This window comes from Physella acuta, unplaced genomic scaffold (genome assembly GCF_028476545.2).
Source record: "Physella acuta isolate Inbredline_101_S28 unplaced genomic scaffold, ASM2847654v3 ptg000997l, whole genome shotgun sequence".
Classification (NCBI taxonomy): domain Eukaryota; kingdom Metazoa; phylum Mollusca; class Gastropoda; family Physidae; genus Physella; species Physella acuta.
The window spans coordinates 66,254-77,733 of NW_026732514.1; the positions used below are offsets into that span (position 1 = coordinate 66,254).

The following is an 11,480-nucleotide window of genomic DNA, read 5'->3' on the forward strand; positions in this document are numbered from 1 at the left end:
GTTCGTACAAAGAAACGTTAGCCAGGATTTTTTAAAAAAAGCACAGCCATTTTCGGATGTTGATTTTGTTATCAATATACTCTTTAATGTATCTGAGTCCATCCAGCTCTAATGCGTACCTGACTAAAGTTAGGAAAGCTAAGGCGGCTGGGAAAAGTGCTGACCACATTATCTTTAATATCAGAATATTCTATAATGTCTCTGAGGCCACCCAGCTCTAATGAGTACCTGGCTTAATTTAGGGAATCTAAGGCGGCTGGGAAGAGTGCTGACTACATTATCTTTAATATCAGTATATTCTATAATGTCTCTCCACCCAGATCTAATGCGTACATGACTAAAGATTCTGTAAATTTTATTTTAAGACTGTTACCTTAGATCTAGATAGGGCGAAGCAGAAACTCAAAACGAAATAGCGTAGTGTTGAAGCATTGGTTTATTTTTTCACATTTTCCTGTTATTCCTCAACGTTGAAATGCATTGTTTTCTTTTCTGTTTCGTATGTTAGAAAATCCGGAAGAGTATACAATCTTCAAGGATTACAGCGACATTCAGCAGCTTGGTGAAACCCCTGTTCATTACTACATCCTGCTGTTTACTCACAGATATTTTTTGGCAGAAAACCCCTTCGCTAAAGGATGGTTTGTTTCGGTTTTCTTTCTGCAAAATCCTGTTTTTGTATAGTATACGAATTTTATTTTAAAGAATAAGCATACTGGGGGCAAAGATGTAGAGAGCAAAATTAAAAGTAGAACAAGTGTGATTTCATGCAGTAGTAAATTAATATTAACGATATTACATAAGTAAACTCTGAGTAGGTGTGGACTGGTTGTATCCAAGCGGCCCGGAAAATTATTAAAATCGGCCCTTGCCGCACTTAAATTTTTTCAAACCGTACCCAGGGAAAGATAGCCATGAAGAATCCGGTTACTTTACAAATTGCAATATACAATAATAAGAAAACGACACATTGAAAAGCTTAGTTAAGTATAGAATTTTTTTAAAAATCAAAGCATTAACATACCTTTTAAAACATTGATCCTACTGACTACCGGAACTTTTTCCTTGCGACCTATCGGAATTTTTCCGCTGTCCAGGCGACCCAGTCTCCCCTGCTCAATGAGATAATTTTATTATTGTTGACAAGGACAAAAACATTTTTGTCAATGTCATTCCCTGAATAAAATTAAAACTTACTAAAATGACACCCTACAGCAGGGGTCTCAAAACTACGGCCCGCGGGCCGAATGCGGCCCGCGACGTCCTCTCATCCGGCCCGCTGAGCTCTTTTTGTCCACAGAAAAAAAATGTTTGTTGGAGATTGCAGAGGAACTTTGCCCAGAAAATTGAAATCAATTTGAAAATATGGCTTTGGGTTCAAATACAATTGACCGCCGTGTCGCAGACATTGGTGAAAACATCATGGCTCAAATCGCGAAAAATGCATCAAGTTTCGCCATTTTTCAATTTCAAATGGATGAGTCGCTGGACAGCTCTTCTACCTTTTAACTACTTGTGTTCATTAGAGGTGTGAATATAGACATGAACACAAGAGCTGGCTTCCCTACACAACATGTATGGCACTGTTACCGGTGAGGATAAATTCCATGAGCTAAAAAATATTTGCTGATTGTAACTTGGACTGGACTAACCTCAGTTGCCTGACAATTGATGGAGGAAAGTACAAGAGTGGAACAAAGAAAGGTTTGGTTGGACAAGCGAATGAGAAAAACATTCTACAACCAATGTTCCTGCACTGAATTATTCACCAGCAAGCTTTGGACATTAACAGTGTACTGAATCCTGTGGTGAAGATAGTTAATTTCATACCGTCACAGAAAGTTCAGAGACATGTCAAAAAAAAAAAAACATGGAATCGCAAGATTAACCATATTACACAGCATTAAGATGGTCAATTTGTGAGAAAGCTCTAAGTAGAGTATTTAAGTTAAGAAAGGAAATAGGTTACTTCATGGAGAGTAAAGGCAAGCCACAGCCATTAAGGTCTGATGAAGAGTGGGTATAGAAATTGGCCTCTAATGCAGACACAACTAGACATTTTTATTTTTCTGAACCTAAAACTCCAAGAGAGATCTAGTTTCTGATCTATACACCCACCTTAAGACCTTTAGATCCAAACTTGTCATGTTTTTGGAACAAGTACAGGCTAACAACTTGACACACTTTCAGCATTGCAAGGTCTTTACGGCTGAAGCAACCACTGAGTTCCCCACGTCATTTGCATGCGAGATCATCAAAGACCTCCAGCTGCAGTAGCGGTTTTCTGACTTGGATTTAAAGGCAGAAGAAGTGAGACAGTTTCAAAACTCATTTGAAGCAAATGTGGCCAGTTGCCCAAATGAACTGCAGCTAGGGGTCATTGAATTACAGTTTTGCCCATGGAAGACTTTCCTAATATTAAAATTTTGCATCGAAGTACCTTTCACATTTTGGAACAACATACTTGTATGAACAAACATTTTTCTAAAATGAAATACGTGAAGAGTAATTTGAGAGCAAACATGGACCTCGATTGTGTTGAAATTTGTATATATTTCTATATAAATTATATTTCGTTGGGGTGGGGGAGTAGTAGACGTTTTTCGGGGCCACCACCCCAAATAGATGGCTGAGAAACTGGCCCCTGAACTGATATTTGATAGTTAATGCGGCCCTCGGGCTGAAAAGTTTGGAGACCCCTGCCCTACAGCATAGTGCGCTTAATAAAAAAAATCGCAAGATAAGTAATGCCTGTGAAATTTTATCTATTTACTCTTATATTTGGATATTTCATTTAGTAAACTAATTAGTCTTTTTCCTCCTGTACGTCAGCAAAGAGAAGTGTGACGAGTGGGACTTGTCTCTGTTGCCGTCTGAATTTAAACTATGTGGGATCAGCTGGTTTCTAGCTGGGAAAGATCGTTTCTCTGGTAACATAACTTTTTTTTTCTGGGAAAGATCGTTTCTCTGGTAAGATAACTTTTTTTTTCTGGGAAAGATCGTTTCTCTGGTAACATAACTTTTTTTTTTCTGGGAAAGATCGTTTCTCTGGTAAGATAACTTTTTTTTTCTGGGAAAGATCGTTTCTCTGGTAACATAACTTTTTTTTCTGGGAAAGATCGTTTCTCTGGTAACATAACTTTTTTTTCTGGGAAAGATCGTTTCTCTGGTAACATAACTTTTTTTTTCTGGGAAAGATCGTTTCTCTGGTAACATAACTTTTTTTTTCTGGGAAAGATCGTTTCTCTGGTAACATAACTTTTTTATCCTCTTTATTTCAGCTTTCTAGAAATTATTTTCTCGAATTAAATAACTTATATTTAACACAATTTTAAGTCTTTTCATCTCTTTAATTATTCTAAAGTTATTTTAAAATTAGACGATTACTATCAGTTACTTTTTAAAAAAACTTTTTGGGATGGGGCGGGCGGGGTTTCTTTGAAATGTCGTATCAAGCAATGTGAAATGGTGGTTAAAAAATTATGCTAATCTGATGTTAAATGATGCGAGCATGCTTTCAACATATGATGACTAGCCGATTAAGAGAAAAATTGACAAAAATTATTTTGCGCTATCATTAAAAATAACAATATTCAATGTGAATATCTAAGAAATGTATTTAGATTTTTCACACACTCGCTCAGATTTATTATTTACCGTTTAGCTAGAAAATTAAACAAAACAAATAATAAATGTCCTGAATTTTCACTTAACTTATTTTTTTCACACCTAGCTCATAATCCCCAAGTTGAGGAATGTCCTCCCAATGAAGAAGAGGTTGAAGCTGAGGAGGAGTTTGACCTTCCATGGCAGACGGCAGATTATGACGAGTTAAACTTAGATGACAATAACCGAATGGTAGATGTGTGTGTCGCACCAGACGTAGAGATTCCAAAAACTGACAGCGGTACGGCTCGGCGGGGCCTTTCACTTTGGTTCTTGTGTTTATGGATGTTAGTCGACTCTCTGTAGCAAGTGGGTCTAGTCGACTCTCTGTAGCAAGTGTGTCCAGTCGACTCTCTGTAGCAAGTGTGTCTAGTCGACTCTCTGTAGCAAGTGTGTCTAGTCGACTCTCTGTAGCAAGTGTGTCTAGTCGACTCTCTGTAGCAAGTGTGTCCAGTCGACTCTCTGTAGCAAGTGTGTCTAGTCGACTCTCTGTAGCAAGTGTGTCTAGTCGACTGTCTGTAGCAAGTGTGTCTAGTCAACTCTCTGTAGCAAGTGTCTCTAGTCGACTCTGTAGAATGTGTTTCTAATTAACTCTCTGTAGCAAGTGTGTCTAGTCTACTCTCTGTAGCAAGTGTCTCTAGTCGACTCTGTAGTATGTGTTTCTAATTAACTCTCTGTAGCAAGTGTGTCTAGTGGACTCTCTGTAGCAAGTGTCTCTAGTCGACTCTGTAGTATGTGTTTCTAATTAACTCTCTGTAGCAAGTGTGTCTAGTCGACTCTCTGTAGCAAGTGTGTCCAGTCGACTCTCTGTAGCAAGTGGGTCTAGTCGACACTCTGTAGCAAGTGTGTCTAGTCGACTCTCTGTAGCAAGTGTGTCTAGTCGACTCTCTGTAGCAAGTGTGTCCAGTCGACTCTTTGTAGCAAGTGTGTCCAGTCGACTCTCTGTAGCAAGTGTGTCTAGTCGACTGTCTGTAGCAAGTGTGTCCAGTCGACTCTCTGTAGTAAGTGTGTCTAGTCGACTCTCTGTAGCAAGTGTGTCTAGTCGACTGTCTGTAGCAAGTGTGTCTAGTCGACTCTCTGTAGTAAGTGTGTCTAGTCGACTGTCTGTAGCAAGTGTGTCTGTTCGACTCTCTGTAGCAAGTGTGTCTAGTCGACTCTGTAGTTTGTGTTTCTAATTAACTCTCTGTAGCAAGTGTGACTAGTCGACTCTGTAGTTTGTGTTTCTAATTAACTCTCTGTAGCAAGTGTGTCTAGTCGACTCTCTGTTGCAAATGTTTCTAGTTAACTCTCAGTAGCTAGTATGTCTGGTCGACTCTCTGTAGCAAGTGCGTCTAGTATACTCTCTGTAGCAAGTGTGTCTAGTGGACTCTCTGTAGCAAGTGTGTCTAGTCGACTCTCTGTAGCAAGTGTGTCTAGTCGACTCTCTATAGGAAGTGTTTCTTTTCAACTCTCTATAGCAAGTGTAGTATGTGTTTCTAGTTAACTCTCTGTAGCAAGTGTGTCTAGTAAACTCTCTATTGCAAGTGTTTCTAGTTAACCCTCTGTGGCTAGTATGTTTAGTCGACTCTCTGTAGCAAGTGTTTCTAATTAACTCTCTGTTGCTAGTGTGTCTAGTCGACTCTCTGTAGCAAGTGTGTCTAGTCGACTCTGTAGTATGTGTTTCTAATTAACTCTCTGTTGCTAGTGTGTCTAGTCTACTCTCTGTAGCAAGTGTGTCTAGTCGACTCTCTGTAGCAAGTGTGTCTAGTCGACTCTCTGTAGCAAGTGTGTCTAGTCGACTCTCTGTAGCAAGTATGTCCAGTCGACTCTCTGTAGCAAGTGTGTCCAGTCGACTCTCTGTAGCAAGTGTCTCTAGTCGACTCTGTAGTATGTGTTTCTAATTAACTCTCTGTAGCAAGTGTGTCTAGTCGACTCTGTGTAGCAAGTGTGTCTAGTCGACTCTGTAGTATGTGTTTCTAATTAACTCTCTGTTGCTAGTGTGTCTAGTCTACTCTCTTTAGCAAGTGTGTCTAGTCGACTCTCTGTAGCAAGTGTGTCTAGTCGACTCTGTAGTATGTGTTTCTAATTAACTCTTTGTTGCTAGTGTGTTTAGTCGACTCTCTGTAGCAAGTGTGTCGAGTCGACTCTCTGTAACAAGTTTATTAAGTCGACTCTCTGTAGCTAGTGTGTCTAGTCGACTCTCTGTAGCTAGTGTGTCTAGTCGACTCTCTGTAGCAAGTGTGTCTAGTCGACTCTCTGTAGCAAGTGTGTCTAGTCTACTCTTTGTAACAAGTTTATTAAGTCGACTCTCTGTAGCTAGTGTGTCTAGTCGACTCTCTGTAGCTAGTGTGTCTAGTCGACTCTCTGTAGCAAGTGTGTCTAGTCGACTCTGTAGTATGTGTTTCTAATTAACTCTCTGTTGCTAGTGTGTCTAGTCTACTCTCTGTATCTAGTGTGTCTAGTCGACTCTGTAGTATTTGTTTCTAATTAATTCTCTGTAGCTTGTGTATCTAGTCGACTCTCTGTAGCAAGTGTGTGTAGTCGACTCTCAGTAGAAAGTGTGTCCAGTCGACTCTGTAGTATGTGTTTCTAATTAATTCTCTGTAGCTTGTGTATCTAGTCGACTCTCTGTAGCTTGTGTGTCTAGTCGACTCTCTGTAGCAAGTGTGTCTAGTCGACTCTCTGTAGCAAGTGTGTCTAGTCGACTCGCAGTAGCAAGTGTGTCTAGTCGACTCTGTAGTATGTGTTTCTAATGTACTATCTGTAGCAAGTATGTGTAGTCGACTCTTTAGATTAAGTTTAGACCACCAATGTTGCAATTCGTGTTGTGTTCCGCTTCTACGGTGAACGGAAAAAAACTCACAGGAAAAAAATAACAACAAAAAATCACATAGGACAAAAAGTCATAGAAATAAAGTCACAGAAAAAAAGTCTAAAATGTGTATTAAGAAATATTTTGATTTATTCGTTAACAACTGTAGATATTTTGGGTGGTGTTTATAGTAAATTATTTAAAATCTGTAAAAGCATTATTGCTTTTCATAATAATCCGACTTTGATCTTCACAATAACCGAGAGTACAAAAGACAATTTCCACATCAGCCTCCAATCGTGAAACATATTGATTTGATTACCTGGTAGAAAAACTAGTTAGAAAAGAAACGTCGTGTTTTGTGGCTTGTTTTCGTCGTAGGGCTCTCGTCTTTCGGCATTGTGTATTCTTGCTTTCAACGACATCCTTTGTAACCTGTCGGCTTTTTGTTTGGATCCATTACTTTGCGATGTAATGAGCGTGATAAATGTGGGCAGTAACGGTGGCTGGAATATTGTTGTGACGAGTTCAGGACAACTAATCATATTAACTATGCCTTTTTCCCATTTCACGCTGATTTCAAAGATTGTATTTTCAAAACTTGATGAAATCTGAGGTTGGAACATTCTACTTAATTCTATTCTAAAACGGAATTGAAACCAGAATACTACAGACTTGATATTTTTTACGTGTGTTACCATACTAATACAACATAAGAACATATATCAATAATGTTTACGTTACATTTAAATAATCGTATGTTGATTAGCTCTTTCTGAAGACTTACGAGTATTAACAAATTCCATGCAAATAAAAATGTGTGACTTTTTTCTGTTTTTTTTCCCTGCGTTTTTTTTTTCCTGTTTTTTTCCCTGTTTTTTTTCCTGTATTTTTTTTTCTGTGGTTTTTTTTCCTGTGTTTTTTTTTTCTGTATTTTTTTTTCTTGTGATTTTTTTTTTCTTGTGATTTTTTTTTTCTTGTGTTTTTTTTTTACCTCTGTTTTTTTTCCTGTATTTTTTTCTGTGGTTTTTTTTCCTGTGTTTTTTTTTAGTTTTTTTTTTCTCGTGACTTTTTCCTGTGACTTTTCGTTTCCCTTCAATCGCTTGTACATGGGTCGTTTAAAGTCAAGTTTGACTTGGGGGGGGGGGGGTCCACTCCGGTTCGTTTTTACACTTTGAAAAAAAATAATTTAAAATGTATAACCAGAATAGAGGATCATGTTCATTATATTTAACGCGGACGACTAGAGGTAGACCCTATTTTGTGTTTAACATTGCTATAATTAGGGGTTAGGTTTTGTATTAAATAAATTTTTAACACTACATTTGTTTTCCTGTATTTATTTATGTCCAAAGTTCGGCTGTTTAGTTAGTTGGACGCCTTTGTTAGCACGGTGTACACACGTCTACTCATTTAAGATAGATGAACTCTTTCAAGACGATTATGATTCATTTTCTATTCCATATTTAATCCCTTCCTTACCACTTGATACATTTTATTTTTTATTTAAGATAAACTATTTAATAATTGTAATGACAGAGATACCATCACAGCAACAAATGTAATTGGGTTTGTATGACTAATTAATGAATATCCTATAAATAATAGCAAAATGCTGTAGTGGTCGTCCATCAGACTTTGAGGTGGTGGGGGAGATTTGGACCTTTGTGTCAAGGGCGGGAGGGGGTTCAGAAAGTAAGATGACACTTTTCAATGTTCAACAAACGCTCATGTTAAGAAACTGAATCTAAGCCTTTACTTGCATTATTAAAAGTTGTTTTATAAATTGTTATAAAATAATTAATCAATAGGCCTACATTGAATGTTGGAAAAGCCCATAGGTCTAAATATTTTATGAAAATCGCTGCAATAGGGGGGGGGGGGGGGGCTTAGGTTTACTTTTTTGGGGAAGGGGGGTGTCTGGCATCGTTAATAGATGACCCCATAGTCAGAGGTCGATCTAGATTGATTAGGCCTATATTAAACTGTTGATATTAATTACGCTTTACTTATTATTACAATCGAATATAACCTAGTAGTTTATTTATATTAAATAATATAACATCCCCTTTCACCACAACACCCTGACTATACTAATCCAAATTAAAATGTTTTGTAAATTACTATTATATTATTAGTAATTTTGTGTTTAAATATTTTTAGCTTTAGTAAAACCGGAAGTGACTTTGTACTTATTTCACAAATATTTTAAAATATTCAATTTTGGTTCAAAAATATGCTTTCTGGCAACACAAAGTGGAACCACTTTTGGAACCACTTTTCCAGTCTATTGGCACTGCTACCTGCAGGATAGCAATCTGTTATCTATTATTAAAGTGGGTCAGACCGCGTTTACACTTGCAACATGTATACTATACATGTCCAGAAGAGACTAGAAAAAAACTCGCAACAAGTAAGTAATAAGTATACAAGTTCCGTAGGGAAAATATTTTTATATAACATTAACTTTTTGCGAGGTTTTTTAACTGTATAAAGTATACATGTCGGAAGTGTAAAAGCAGTGTTTATTGTATTCCATTCTTGTAGGTTGGCAGTGAATTTTAGTATATCTCTGATGATAATGCAATAATATCTCATTTTCCTAGAATTTTTTATGCTGAAATAATGAAGTCTGAAGTTGGTCGTCTTAAACTAATCTCTGCTTTAGCATCAGCCAAAACATTGAAATAAATATGTTCGACGTGACTAGCGGAGAACACAAAAATTAAAAACATCGTGTTTTACTGTTGTTGTTTATTTTTTATTTTTTTTACTAAGTTCCGAATGTTATAACTTTTCACTAAATTGTTGGCGATGGAATAGAAATAGCAATATTATTAATATTTCAAACAACCTTATTGAAAGCTAAGATAAATTTTGTAAAACAAGCTAAGGATATTTTTTTGCGCTAAAAACCTACACGATGCTCAGTTTAAATTAAAAATGTCATCCTAGGCCTACACGATGCTCAGTTTAAAAATTCTTAATTAATTTTTTGTGACCGAACGAAAGTATATTTTTGAAAACTTTCTTGGCAATATTGTTCAAAATTATGGCAGGAATCGATTGGTAAATGTTTCAAGTCGCTAAGTGGTCTGGTTGCCGAGATATGGGCAAAAAAACTGCATTTTTTTCGAGGTTTTGAATCGATTGGTAAATGTTTCAAGTCGCTAAGTGGTCTGGTTGCCGAGATATGGGCAAAAAACTGCATTTTTTTCGAGGGTTTTTTTGGCTTTTCCGGGAAATCCAGGAAGGAATTCCGGGAATTTTTTGGCCCACAATCATCCTTGGAACTTGCTTAACATATTTGCTTTTGGAACTAGTCCTCGATATTGCTTCGTTGAGGAGGAGATACCACTTAAAGCTGCGGACACACATCCATCCATCCATCCAGAAATGACGAGTTAATAATCGCAATTGTCCGTATGGAAATTGCGCTAAAAAAATAGATTGTGATTTTCAGAGTTGTTCCTTTCGTTGTTTTTTTTTTCAAATGATGTGAACGATTAGATATGTATGGTATTTTTACCTTAATAAATTACATTTGACTTACTTAGAGCCAATATACTGAATTGAAAACAACAAAAAAGTTAAAATAAAAAGTTTAAAGTCTACACGTTTGTTTTGAATTAAACTTTTAGATTTCAGGGTAACAACCTCCAGCTTTTATGGTATGGCTAGAATGTTGCTGTTTAGAAAAAAAATAGCTAGAGTAAAATGACTAGTGATGCCACGGCCTGTCGACTGTCCACTCATCTCAGTTGCCAGATGAGAATTGATAATTTATACCTGTATAAATTATACAAATGGCTGGGCATAAGTATTGTTAATTTATACCTAAATTGTAGCCTACTAATGGCTGGGCATAGCATCAGAGGCGTAGCGAGGGGGGGGGGCGGACCGCACCGGGTGACACCATTTAGGGGGGGGGGGGTGACACCAAGGCAAAAAATAGAAAAATGTTTAGAGAAAAACTTGAGGTGGAGGGTGCAAATCGAAAGTTTGAGGGGGGGGGGGTGCAAATCGAAAATTTGAAAGTTTCTCCCCGGGAAGGGTCGCTACGCCTCTGGGGGGTGACACCATTAAGTGCCGCACCGGGTGACACCCGACCTCGCTACGCCACTGCATAGTATTAAGAATTGATAATATATACCAATATAAATTGTACAGATGGCTGTGTATAGTGTTAAGATTGTTAATTCATACCTAAATCAATGCACTAAAGAAAATGAATTTATATTTTCTTCTTCTGAGTGATTTATTAAAATGCGCAATTATACGTCATCTAAATTTTATTTAGTTTAAATTCTTATCACAAATTACAACAAAAGTTTCCACATTTCTTTTAAAAATGCGTTTAAAGTTAAACCCAATGAAAATAGTTATGAAGGCTATCAACAAACAAGCCCGGGCAACAGATGGTAGAAAAATTTATTCAAGGATAGAAAACATTGCGTGCTGCTTAGAGATGTCATTTCTCAATATAATAACTAGAATGGTCAATAACAAAAACTATAATGGTCAAATAACAATACTGCGTCTGGTGCATGGACACACATGACAAGTAAATTTATCAGAGTAGATGATTTTAAAATATATAATAAGTTTTTATAAGATTTTATTCAACATTTGTTGCACAACTTTTGATCATTACAAAACGCAGATAATATTACTGCAAATTGTGTCTGTCAATATGATGTATAGATAATTGACTTTTTTAAAAAAAAAACATCAAAACAAAGCAAATGTAAACAAAAAAAACTTAAGTAGAAATAAAAATATTTAGTTAAAAATTAGATTATTTGGGATTATTATTATAACATGATTAAATTGTTGTAGAAACATTGTGAATTACATTTATAACAAAATGTGTTGGCACTTAGAACATAGTACTCTCAAAGCATTCGTTACTTCCTTTGTTGTTTTTTGTCACGGTACAAACACTAACAGCTGAGTGTTTTAGAGTGGCTGAACTTGAACTTAATTGAAATGTTTATATAGGGTCACAATAACTGTCAATATG

General features: G+C 36.7%; 1 protein-coding gene across 2 annotated transcripts in view; it reads left to right on the forward strand.

Annotated features, from left to right (window-relative positions):
• The window catches only part of LOC131954415 (uncharacterized), a 28,182-nt gene extending 19,050 nt beyond the window's left edge, over window positions 1-9,132 (forward strand). Inside the window, exons 11-14 of one of the 2 annotated variants that reach the window (XM_059318076.1) lie at window positions 509-641; window positions 2,833-2,930; window positions 3,734-3,907; window positions 9,064-9,132. In XM_059318076.1, the coding sequence (XP_059174059.1) occupies window positions 509-641; window positions 2,833-2,930; window positions 3,734-3,907; window positions 9,064-9,083 (425 nt within the window). In that variant the 3' untranslated portion in view covers window positions 9,084-9,132. Of the gene's footprint in view, window positions 1-508; window positions 642-2,832; window positions 2,931-3,733; window positions 4,107-9,063 lie in introns of those variants that run through there. The other variant, XM_059318075.1, reaches the window with a different exon arrangement.
• Window positions 9,133-11,480: the final 2,348 nt, after the last annotated feature.